Genomic DNA, 13414 nt, shown 5'->3' on the forward strand with positions numbered 1-13414 from the left:
TCGGCATGCCATAAATGCCCCTAAAAGGAAAAGTGATCACAGTGCGGGAACAGCACAAGTAAAAGGCTGCCAGTACTGTAATAAAGCATTCTGCACCTGACAAAGCCATGCTCTTCAACTTTTACAACCACCTCCAACCACTTTGGGTATGGGCGGATGGGACAAGTATCAGTCTTGGAAAGTCGATCCTACACGTGGACGAAGGATAAGAAATACAGGCTAATATAAAAAGAGGGACAAGCAATCCGGAAGAGGGGGCTGGGAAAAAATGCCAAAAACTAGAGCCTCCCAGTCCGCCTCTAGGAGAAAGACTCCTCGAGCGAACACGATTTAATTCTGTATGAACACCACGACAAACCACCGCCTGGTGACCAAGGCCTAGCCTTTCAAATCCACGCTCTATAAATGATATTGTTTGGGCCTTTTTACGTGCGAACCCAACATCATTTTGGGTCGTTACAAATTGAGTCCTCACATTAACAATTTAAATCTACTTATAATGAGTCATATGAAAAAAAAAAAAAAAAAGTCATGGCAAAATTATGCGGCACAACTCATGACACATCATGCAAGCATGACTTGTAGTGCCCAAATTTGATTACTAAAAAAAATTCTTTTGGTATACTATTAAAATAATATAAAATAAATAACCAAATTTATCTTAAATTTATAAAATATTAACTATATTATCTTCTTTTTTAATTCATGTAATATGTTTGTAAAATATTCAAATATTTGCTGATACTTTTAAATTAAGGTTGTTAATTTTTACAAAATTATTATTATTTATTTAGTTAAATTAATTTTGACACCATCGTGGTTGAACTCTAATTTGACCTCAAAACTAAAAACCTTTTTGTTTTACAGATATTTCAACAATTTATTTTCTTAAATCTTGCTCCCATGTTAGCTTTTGCAACAAATAAAATTATCAAGAATCTTTTACTATTAATACGAAACTAACCAAAAATTTTCCCCTTGGCTCCAATTAAAAATTAAAATGTAAAAAATATATATATAATAAAGAAAGAAAATGAACTAAATCAAATTCAAAGGTTTCTAACAAAAATAAATGGGAATTAAAAATAAAATACAACAAAATTTTTGAGTCAAATCTTTTGAGTTATTTTTCTCTATTGAAATAATCTAACAATTCCATTGAGCTGAAATAAAAAAATAAATAAAAATTACCATGTCATGCATTGAATTCTGTTATTGTAAACGATTAGTATTCTTCTTCTTCTTCTTCTTCTTCTTCTTCTTTTTTTTTTTTTTTTTCTTTCTCTCTCTCTCTTTGTTTGCTACAATAAACAAAGAGCTACTTATGATGACAACAATTAGTAATAAAAAGTAGTAACCTTAATATACATATATATATATATATATATATATATATATATATTTAAAGATAATATAGTTAATCCTTCAAGTAGGGATGGCAATGGGGCATGGCGGGGCGGGGCCGAAGTATGGGGTCTTCGTCTCCACCCCGCATGGTTTTGTCTTACCCCATCCTCGGCCTCGCCTCGCCCCGTCCCGTCCCGCATGATGGAGAAAACTTTCTCACCCCATTCTCGCCCCTTGGGGTTCCGCAAAGCCTTGCCCCACTCTGTAAAATTCTACTTTTTATTAATTTGTCCTACTACTAATACAGTTTTTTTAATGAAACCTATTTCATTAATAAAAATATACTTAAAATTACAACTAAATTTATCCCATCAAATCAAATCAATTTTTAGAAAAAATTGAATAATATATCTAAGTGTTTAACAAGACAATCATAAAAATTAAAAAAAAAAAAAAAAATCTCATAGTATAACACAACAAAATAAAGGCAAAGAACCACATTTTGTAGAATAAAATAAACTAATATTGATATGTTTGTTTAAATAGTAGAGTTTTAAGGTATGAAAAATTTACAATTATAACATTTAGCAACGCGGGGCGGGGACGGGAAGGGGCGGGGTAGGATGGTCTAAAAAGTTTAAACCCATCCCCGCCCCGCCCCGTGGTGTGGGGCTAAAATCTTGCCCCATTCCCGTCCCACCACCTTTGTGGGGCGAGGAAAACCCGGGTAAGGCGAAGCGAGGAGGGGCGGGTTAAGCAGGGTAGGGAAAAATTGTCATCCCTACCTTCAAGTACATGGCATGACTACATAAATAAAAAACATAATTTCAAAATTTTGGAAAATAATATTTTATTTTCAGAGTAGACTAATTACAATAAAAAATTATAAATATATTAATTATAATTATAATAAAAATTTTAAAAAATACATATTTTTTTGGGACAAAGTTTAGTTACAAAATTAGATGTAGCCTTACGTTATAAGACCTTACTTAATAAAATAAATATTACTGCATATTTTGAAAAGACCTTACTTAATAAAATAAATATTACTACATATTCTGAAAATCTAACTGTTGAATTGCATGTTTTTTATACTCTTTATACACATGTCGAATTTTGTGTCAATTGAATATTATTTACTATATGATCTATAAGCTTATTTTTTATTTATAATTTTAAATTACAAAAACTTGCAATTTAAACAATTTATTGATGACATAGCTATTGATATTTAATTTTCTATAAATTTTGCAAATATGGAGGATATAAGAAAAAAATGTTATCTAAAGTTGGATTTGTCAAAATTCACCTCCAATAGAAAAAATATTGAGTAAGATTGTAGCTAAACTGTCATTTTTTTATTTTATCGAGTTATGGTAATTGACACTTTTGATGTCTCTAAACATTCTCAATGTTCAAATCCACCATCCTCAACGTCTGTAATGTGGTGGGTTTTTGCTAATAGTGTTGGGCTGTTTCCTGCTACACTAGGCCCAAATTTTCTAGATACGGGAGTTGGGACCAATCCAACTGCAACTCAATTTGGTTCGACTTACGCGCAGACTATGCCTTGTTTGCCAGGAATGTACTTGCGGCAGGCAGAGTTGTTTCAGATAAGTTGTGGCAAACAGACATAATAACAAAATAGAATATCCTGGCTACTTAATAGAAAAATGACCAAATGATCCCTATTCAAGAAGCATAATCACAATAATAATAGTTACTTTTAGAAAAGAACAAAGGGAACAAATGGTAATGTGGGGCCCGAGAATTCAGGGCCCAAGCCCATTATACATCAAGGCCCAAGGGCTCAGCCCAAGGAAGGATACCTCCTCGGACAGGCCAGGCCGAGGAGAAAAGGACGCATCAGACCACTCCATGAAAGAGGATAAGTACTAAGAAGGAAAAGGACAAAAGGAAGCATGTAAATATCCAAGAAAAAGCTGCTACCAATGCATTAAGTGTTCTGCAACTAAAGGAACCCTGCTTTTCAGCCTTTACACCATCCCCAACGACTTTAGGGATGGGCTGATGGGACAAGTATCAGGACCATAAATACAACTCTACACGTGGACCCTAAAGAGTGGAGGGAAACGAGTATAAAAGGAAACTAAAGCCAAAGGGGGGGGGGGGGGCCAAAACGTAGAGCCTCCCATCCCATCTCCAGGAGAAAGACTCCAGGGGTGAAAACACCTTAACGATGTATGCACACCACAAAAAACCCACTGCCGGGTAATCGGGGAAGACCCTAATGCTCCTTGGACCAAGTCCGAGGAGTCCAACCCCTCAGGATGCGACGCTATAGGGCTTAAATGTTCAAACCCAACCCCTTTTTCTACATGAATTCCTCTAAAATCAGGACCGGACCATCGCCCCGTGATCAAAGGCAAGCCTTTCAAGCCCACTCTCTACAAATCATATTCTGAGGGATCTTTCATGTGCGAGCCCAACGTTATTCTTGGGCCGTCCAATAATCGTGTCCCTACAATTGGCGCCGTCTGTGGGAAGGCTTGCGCGTTGGCGCAGGTGGCGTTTGAGTCAACTCTCTAGCAAACAGAGATTCGCGGGGTTTCCTCCATCTCCGGCGACATGCAGTTGTCGCTCCGACATAAACCTCTGCTAGGGGCTACGCCCTGCAGTGCCAACGTCGCGGGCAGCACTAGGGGCTTCCGGCCTCAAGCCAACCCTCCCTGCCGTGGTCTAGGGGCTGACCTTCGAAAAAAAAATAAATACAAAAAAAAAAAAAAAACTACAGAGTTTTGGACAGAACCAAGGCCTTGCATGGTTCTCGGACTCAAGCCTATGGGGAAACCAAGTACACAAAAGAAAATCACAAAGTTTTGGACAGAACCAAGGCCTTGCATGGTCCTCGGACTCAAGCCTATGGGGAAACCAAGTACAAACAAGAAAAACTATAAAGTTTTGGACAGATTCAAGGCCTTGCATGGTCCTCGGACTCAAGCCTATGGGGAAACCAAGTACAAAGAAGAAAAACTACAAGTTTTGGACAGAACCAAGGCCTTGCATGGTCCTCGGACTCAAGCCTATGGGGAAACCAAGTACAAAGAAGAAAAACTACAAGTTTTGGACAGAACCAAGGCCTTGCATGGTCCTCGGACTCAAGCCTATGGGGAAACCAAGTACAAAGAAGAAAAACTACAAGTTTTGGACAGAACCAAGGCCTTGCATGGTCCTCGGACTCAAGCCTATGGGGAAACCAAGTACAAACAAGAAAAACTATAAAGTTTTGGACAGAACCAAGGCCTTGCATGGTCCTCGGACTCAAGCCTATGGGGAAACCAAGTACAAAGAAGAAAAACTACAAGTTTTGGACAGAACCAAGGCCTTGCATGGTCCTCGGACTCAAGCCTATGGGGAAACCAAGTACTCAAAAGAAAAAACTACAAGTTTTGGACAGAACCAAGGCCTTGCATGGTCCTCGGACTCAAGCCTGTGGGGAAACCAAGTACAAAGAAGAAAAACTACAAGTTTTGGACAGAACCAAGGCCTTGCATGGTCCTCGGACTCAAGCCTATGGGGAAACCAAGTACTCAAAAGAAAAAACTACAAGTTTTGGACAGAACCAAGGCCTTGCATGGTCCTCGGACTCAAGCCTATGGGGAAACCAAATACACAAAAGAAAATCACAAAGTTTTGGACAGAACCAAGGCCTTGCATGGTCCTCGGACTCAAGCCTATGGGGAAACCAAGTACAAAGAAGAAAAACTACAAGTTTTGGACAGAACCAAGGCCTTGCATGGTCCTCGGACTCAAGCCTATGGGGAAACCAAGTACAAACAAGAAAAACTATAAAGTTTTGGACAGATTCAAGGCCTTGCATGGTCCTCGAACTCAAGCCTATGGGGAAACCAAGTACAAACAAGAAAAACTATAAAGTTTTGGACAGAACCAATGCCTTGCATGGTCCTCGGATTCAAGCCTATGGGAAAACCAAGTACTCAAAAGAAAAAACTACAAGTTTTGGACAGAACCAAGGCCTTGCATGGTCCTCGGACTCAAGCCTATGGGGAAACCAAGTACTCAAAAGAAAAAACTACAAGTTTTGGACAAAACCAAGGCCTTGCATGGTCCTCGGACTCAAGCCTATGGGGAAACCAAGTACTCAAGAGAAAAAACTACAAGTTTTGGACAGAACCAATGCCTTGCATGGTCCTCGGACTCAAGCCTATGGGGAAACCAAGTACTCAAGAGAAAAAACTACAAGTTTTGGACAAAACCAAGGCCTTGCATGGTCCTCGGACTCAAGCCTATGGGAAACCACCTGTCCTACTTATATGAAGGGTAAGGAGGTGTCATTTAATTTAATTTGAGCAGATTCCCAAGAAACGCTGCAGACAAGGCAGCTCTGGCACAATTTCCAACACCATTCTCCACCACAAGATTTAAAGGTCCTCGTGAAGGCGCGCCTTGAATACTGTAATGACCAAGGGGCACTGCGCGGATGAAGAATAAAGTAATGCCTCTTAATTCGGCACATCTCCCACGCAAATGGAAGGACACAAGCAGCAGTAAGACATGGAATTTGAACAAGTCACGAGGAGGGCTCAGCATCACCAAAACCCTCCTTCCCAACTAAAAAGTCGGGCAGCAGGATTTTGAGGGGCTATTGTGGGGCCCGAGAATTCAGGGCCCAAGCCCATTATACATCAAGGCCCAAGGGCTCAGCCCAAGGAAGGATACCTCCTCGGACAGGCCAGGCCGAGGAGAAAAGGACGCATCAGACCACTCCATGAAAGAGGATAAGTACTAAGAAGGAAAAGGACAAAAGGAAGCATGTAAATATCCAAGAAAAAGCTGCTACCAATGCATTAAGTGTTCTGCAACTAAAGGAATCCTGCTTTTCAGCCTTTACACCACCCCCAACGACTTTAGGGATGGGCTGATGGGACAAGTATCAGGACCATAAATACAACTCTACACGTGGACCCTAAAGAGTGGAGGGAAACGAGTATAAAAGGAAACTAAAGCCAAGGGGGGGGGGGCCAAAACGTAGAGCCTCCCATCCCATCTCCAGGAGAAAGACTCCAGGGGTGAAAACACCTTAACGATGTATGCACACCACAAAAAACCCACCGCCGGGTAATCGGGGAAGACCCTAATGCTCCTCGGACCAAGTCTGAGGAGTCCAACCCCTCAGGATGCGACGCTATAGGGCTTAAATGTTCAAACCCAACCCCTTTTTCTACATGAATTCCTCTAAAATCAGGACCGGACCATCGCCCCGTGATCAAAGGCAAGCCTTTCAAGCCCACTCTCTACAAATCATATTGTGAGGGATCTTTCATGTGCGAGCCCAACGTTATTCTTGGGCCGTCCAATAATCGTGTCCCTACAGGTAATATATATATGGGTGAATTAAAAGATAAAGAAGCCAAATTGAATCTAGTCCGCAGGAGCAAAACCAGAGAGGAAAGAACGTTTCTTTTCAACGCAATTAATCTCCCAAGAAAGTTCTGCTGTGGAAATTAATTACCTTGAGGGAAACGGACCTGAATGGTTGATGCACAAAGGACTCCTTTTGATTTTGACAGAGAGCAGGATTTTATGAGGGAGAGAGGGAATCGATCTATTGGTGCATACCTGCCGTTCTAACTCTCCATCTATTTTCTTTTTGGTTGTTCTCTTTTCTTTCTTTCCTTCCCACTCGTTTCTTTTCTATTTCCTGGTATATCTTTTCGAATTCCTATTCCTTAGTTATGGTTCCTGTTGTTACTCTGTTTTTTGTTCACGGCAAGGTTCTCTTTTTATAGTGCCTGCCGTGACCAGATTTTAGTATTTTAGCTCTTAATCTCCTTTGTCTGGTCTGGATGTACTGGCCGACCACCATTGGTTCATCTGTGTGCCACCCCCCATCACCAGACAAAGAAGGGTATTTTGTTTGTTTGTCTACCGTGACACCCTTTCCTGCTACGTTCTGGGTTCTTTCTCTCTCCTTATCCCTCATAGCATGCACCTAGTGGTTCCAACTCAGCTTGCTTCTTTTGGGTAGTATGTCATCCCAGTAGGACACTTCCCCCAAAAAAGCCTAAGCCAGAACCTCAAAAATAGATTTTTCCCCTCTCCCCACCACCAAACCATGCCCTCTTACCTCTAACCCACAACCTCACCATGCCCTGTATTGGCTAGGTACAGGCTGGTGGTGTCTAGGCCTTGCACGTACCTCCCTTCCATGTGTGTCCAAAATCTGCCTGCTGGTCATTCGCCTTGCCGTGGTTTGGAGGCTTGCCCGCATAGTCTGCCGTCCATTTTCTTTGACCTTTTATGTGAATTGCTTTCCGATTTCCCTCTCCCCTTAGGAGCTGGGCTTTATTTGATACTGGGTCTTACATTTCTTTCGACTCATTTCTTGATTGCCCTCATTTCGTGCCATATTACTCTGTCATTCCTGCTGTAATGACTCAATCTTGCTGTGTCTCTTTAGACCAGCCGTTTACTCTTTCCTCTAGTGGCCTGGCATGGCCATTGGTTTTCCTAGTTATGAGCTCCTGTGTCCCTTTTGTCTTTCTCTTAGGCATCCTTAACTCATTTGCTTTCTTTGGGCTTCCTTAGCCCTTTTACTAACTCTGCATTCTCATAGGCTTTTACTAACTTCATTGGGTTTCCCTGACCCAATTACCTTATTTTCATCCTTGGGGTTCATGGGCCTGTCATTAACCCCTTACTTTCTTTGTTTGCATTACTTTGGGTCTGTGGTGGCCATTTCTCACTTTTCTATATCATATACTGCCCATGGGTATATTATTTCTCTCTTTCCGGGCTCCTTTAAGTCCACTTGCCTCTTCAAGGCTCATTTGCTTATTTCATGGGCTTGTGATCAATTATTCCTGTCGTTTGAGCCTAATGGTTTTGCTATCTGTTTGCCAAGTCTTTGATGCCCTTGTCGTTGGGCTTTCTTCTTTTTACTTGGATTCTCAAAAATAACCCTCAACAACATCATAACTATCAAATTTTGGAAAGTATATAAAAAATAAAAGTTTTTTTTTTTTTTTTTTGAAAAACTTGAAATATCTACTAGTTTAAAATAAATCTATTTTGTTTCCATATATATTGAACAAGCTGTGCAGTAGACTACTGGTTGGTTTTTAGGATACTTTTGGTACACTGAATGAGGATTATGACAAAAATTGTAATTTTTATTATTAAGAATAAAATGTGTTGTAATGTAATAACTAAACATATTCATTAGTTTGGTTGTGATTATAACATTAGAATGAAACTTAACATTTATTGTAGGAAATTTCTTACTCATACAATTATATCTCCTTAAAAATTGTTATTTTTAAATTTAAGAGAGATATGTGTTATATTAAGTTTTGAAATTATTGCATTTACTAATGAATATCTAATACAACCTTTTAAAGATGAATAGTTATTTCTCATTTTGAAAAATAGTTATTTATAAGGAATGATTATTCCTTGTAAAAAAAAATATAATCAAAATAAAGAATAATTAAACTATAGGAATAACTATTATATTACAGCGCCTATTACAACTACCAAACATCTCTTAGGATTTATGGCCCTATGGGTTTGATCGGAACATAATATTTGTTTTGTGGGCCAATGAAGTGGGCCTGGGAAAAGAATTTCGGTAATCCTATTAATTAATGAAAAGTGAGTTTCTCTCTCCTCCTTTTTTATATAGAGATTAAAGCCTATAAAGCTCTAATTTTAACAAAATTTAAAATGTTTGTTACACAAGTGTGTCCTTACATTTACAACTGAAAACGTATGTGTAACAAACAGTTGTACAGAATTTTGTACAGAATACAGATATCTTTAAAATATGTAACTAACGGTCATATGTTCAAACCATAACTAACTAAAGGTCATGTGTTCTTCGGTCTTCATGCGCTAGCTGCGCGAGTCTTAACTCTTAAGTATTAGGCTGCCACGCTGAGTCATTATTCAATCACTGCTTTCAGCTTCTTGTGATATACCTTAATTCTTTCAGCGTTTTCTTTCACCCACCAAGAAAAAAAAAAATGGCCGATGCAATCTCGTTTGGTGTTGTGCTGAAGATCATTGAAAAATTGGGCTCTACGACTTTCGATGAGATTGGATCAATTTGCGGTGTCAAAGATGAGTTCCAAAAGTTGAAGAACACTGTTTCCACCATTCAAGCTGTGCTTCAGGATGCAGAGGAGCAGCAGGACAAGAACCATCAAGTCAGGGACTGGCTCATGAATCTCAGAGACGCAATATATGATGCTGATGACTTGTTGAGTGATTTCTCCACTGAAGATTTGCGGCGAAGGGTGATGGGTGGTGATAAAATGGCAAAGAAGGTACGTACTTTCTTTTCGAGTTCAAACCAACTTTCTTTTCGTCTTACTATGGCTCACAAAATAAAAGCAATGAGGGAGAGACTTAATGCAATAGCAAATGATAGGAACAATTTCCAACTGGTAGAACAGCCTTTACAGAGAAGGGTTGAAACTAGGGAAAGGGACCAAACTCACTCATTTATAGGTGAAGAGAAAGTTATTGGGAGAGAAGAGGATAAGAAGAACATCATAGATCTATTATTGAACTTTGATGTGGAAGAAAATGTCTCATTCATATCCATAGTTGGGATCGGTGGGTTAGGAAAAACTACACTTTCTCAATATGTATGTAATGATGAGAAGGTGAAGACTTATTTTGAGTTAAAGATGTGGGTGTGTGTCTCTGATCTCTTTGAAGTGAAAACAATTGCTGAAAAGATACTTGGATCTGCAACTAGTACAAAACTTGAAAACCTTGATATGGATCAACTGCAAAATAAACTTCGCACAGAACTCAACCAAAAGAAGTACTTACTTGTGTTGGATGATGTGTGGAATGAGGATAATGAGAAATGGTGTAATTTGAAGAGACTTTTGACGGGTGGTTTAAAGGGAAGTAAGGTGGTGATAACTACACGGACCAGATTAGTTGCAGAGATTACAAGCACGATCCCACCATATTATCTAGAAGGCCTATCAGAAAAACAATCTTGGTTGTTATTTAAACAAATGGCATTTAAAAAAGAGCAAGAGACCATCGATCCTAACCTCGAAGTAATTGGAAAGGACATCATACAAAAATGTCAAGGAGTGCCTCTTGTAATAAAGACATTGGGGAGAGTATTATACTTCAAAAAAACAGAGGATGAATGGTCTTATATCAAGGATAATGAACTTTCAAATGTAACTCGGAGAAAATGATAAGGGTATTTTACCGATTCTTAAATTAAGTTACGATCATCTTCCATCACATTTAAAGTGTTGTTTCACTTATTATTCATTGTTTCCTAAAGATCAAGAGATTCCAAAGCTGACATTGATACAACTATAGATAGCACAAGGGTTTATCCAATCATTAGATGAAAACATATTGTTAGAGGATGTTGCAAATGAGTGCTGCATGGAACTAATTTGGAGGCCCTTCTTCCAAGAAGCTGAAGATGATCACTTGAGGAATATAACTAGTTTAAAATGCATGATTTAATCCATGATCTTGCACAATCAATCTCAAGGACTGAGCGCACTCTTGTTAATTCTAATGCAATAAGGGTCAATGAAAAAGTACGTAACCTATCATTTTCATCTTACAATGTTTTTGAGAAGAATTTAAGCTCTTTTGTCAAAGCAAAGAAGATACGAACATTTATTTTGACATCCTATTCCTCGTTATATGATGAGGAAGTAGAGGAACTCTCAATAAACTTATTTCTAGTTTTAGATGCTTGCGTGTATTAGACCTACATGGTTTAAAAATTGTGACGGTCCCAAATTCCATAGATAAGTTGGCATATCTAAAGTATCTTGATCTTTCTGAGAATGACATTGAAGTTCTTCCTAGTTCTATTATTAGATTGCTGAATTTGGAAACAATAAAGCTTTCTAAATGTGGGAAGCTTAAAGAATTACCGAGTAGCATTCAAAAGTTGGTTAACCTCAAGCATCTTGATATATATGGTTGTGACAGTTTGACTCATATGCCAAGAGGATTAGGGGAGTTGACTTCTCTACAGACATTACGGCTATTCATTGTGAGTAAGGACACTGAAGGGTCGTCCTCCAAGCATTGCAATGGACTGGTAGAACTAAACAAGCTAAGCAACTTGAGAGGAGAATTACAAATTAAAAATTTGGCATGGGTAAAAGATGTTACCTCAGAAGCTAAGGCTGCAAATTAGAAAGACAAGCACCATCTTAGAAATTTGAAATTAAGTTGGAATTGGGATGATAATAATGAAGCTCATGTCCGTGATGCTGAAATCTTGTTGGATGGTCTCCTACCACACCATACTTTAAAATATTTGGATGTGGAAGGGTACCAGGGTATAAGATTTTCGAGTTGGCTTCCTTTGCTAACAAGCCTTGTTCATTTGAGAATATGGAAGTCTGATTGCCTATATCTACCGCCATTGTATCAACTCCCCAATCTCCAATATCTATATCTTCAAAGTTTGGCTAGTTTGGAATACATATCAGATCAGGAAATCATTGATGAGGTATTTCCTCCATTGGCATCATCGTCAACAACATTTTTCCCATCCTTAAAGTCACTCCAACTTTTGGATTGCCCTAATCTAAAGGGATGGTGGAGAAGGGATATTGTAAAAGACAATAGTGATAATTATAACGAGGATGTGCCAACAATGACATCAACATTGAGTCATCAATCTCAGCATCATATATCATTGCCTTACTTTCCTTGTCTTTCTTACCTGGAAATCTTGAATTGTAGTAAGCTGATTTACATGCCATTGTTTCCATATCTTGAAAAAGGGTTACTACTAAACAATGCCAACTTGAAGCCATTGCAACAGGCAATGGAAATGATGATGGTCCCTTCCTCCTCGTCCTCTTGCCCACCTTTCTCCAAATTAAAGCATTTGTCTTTGTCTCAGATGCAGGATATAGAATCTTTGCCAGAGTATTTGTTACAAAACTTGACTTCCCTCGAGTGTCTAGAGATTTGGGGGTGCCCTAGACTGAAATCTCTTTCTCAATTTATGCAAATTTTGACCTCTCTTAAGAAGCTGCAAATTGGTGATTGCAAGGAGATTGATCTATTTAATGACAAGAGTGATGATGCCACTCAATGTGTTACAACTCTGCAAGTGCTTGAGATTTCAAATGTTCCTCGCTTGATTAATTTACCAGAATGGATCAAAAACCTCACATCACTTCGGAGGCTCAAAATTGACGAATGCCCCAATCTGACATCAATTCCAAAAGGGTTCAGCAGCCTCACATCACTTCAAAACCTTCAAATTTGGAGATGCCCCAATCTGTCATCACTTCCTGAAGGGATCAACAGCCTCACTTCACTTCAAAACCTTCAAATTTGGAGATGCACCAATTTGACATCACTTCCTGAAGGAATCAGCAACCTCACTGCACTTCAAAGGCTTCAAATTCATGGATGTCCTAATATGATATCACTTCCAGAAGGGATAAGCAAACTTATATCAATTCAAAAGCTTCAAATTCACAGTTGTCCTAAATTGATATCACTTCCTAAAGGGATTGGTAATCTCATATCACTTCAATGGCTTGAAATTTATGGATGCCCCAATCTGACATCTCCTCTCGAAGGGATCGGCAACCTCACATCACTTCAGACTCTTGAAATTGATGGATTGCCTAATCTGACATTGCTTCCTGAAGGGATCAAAAACCTCACATCCCTTCAGAGGCTTAAAATTGATGAATGCCCCAATTTGACATCACTTACAGAAGGGATCAGTAATCTCACATCACTTCAAAACCTTGCAATTCGCAATTGCCTCAATCTAACATCACTTCCAGAGGGAATGTGTTGTCTCACCTCTTTACAAAGCTTGATGATTAGCAAATGTCCCCACTTGGAGAGAAGATGCCAGGAGGGAATTGGTGAGGATTGGCCTAATATTGCTCACATCCCAAATTTTCAATATCATTTTTAAAGACTAGATACTTGTTCAGCAACCAATATGCTTCTGCTTCTACGGTAGGTAATACAACATGTACTTTCTAAGCAATCTTTTTTTTTTTTTTTTTTTTTGTTAATTTTCCTTTCTTTTTGAGCT

At 38.9% G+C, this 13414-nt stretch overlaps 2 protein-coding genes across 8 annotated transcripts in view; both read left to right on the plus strand.

Annotated features, from left to right (window-relative positions):
* LOC126717302 (putative disease resistance protein RGA1) overlaps positions 1-13414 on the plus strand; it is a 47943-nt gene that overhangs the window by 31009 nt on the left and 3520 nt on the right. The gene's annotated exons all lie outside the window — the stretch shown is intronic.
* Positions 9357-13291, plus strand: LOC126719334 (putative disease resistance RPP13-like protein 1). Its single transcript, XM_050421903.1, has 3 exons — positions 9357-10254; positions 11136-11434; positions 11534-13291. Exons 1-3 carry the CDS (start codon positions 9357-9359, stop codon positions 13289-13291), a joined length of 2955 nt encoding a protein of 984 aa, XP_050277860.1.

This window comes from Quercus robur, chromosome 3, assembly GCF_932294415.1.
Source record: "Quercus robur chromosome 3, dhQueRobu3.1, whole genome shotgun sequence".
NCBI lineage: Eukaryota > Viridiplantae > Streptophyta > Magnoliopsida > Fagales > Fagaceae > Quercus > Quercus robur.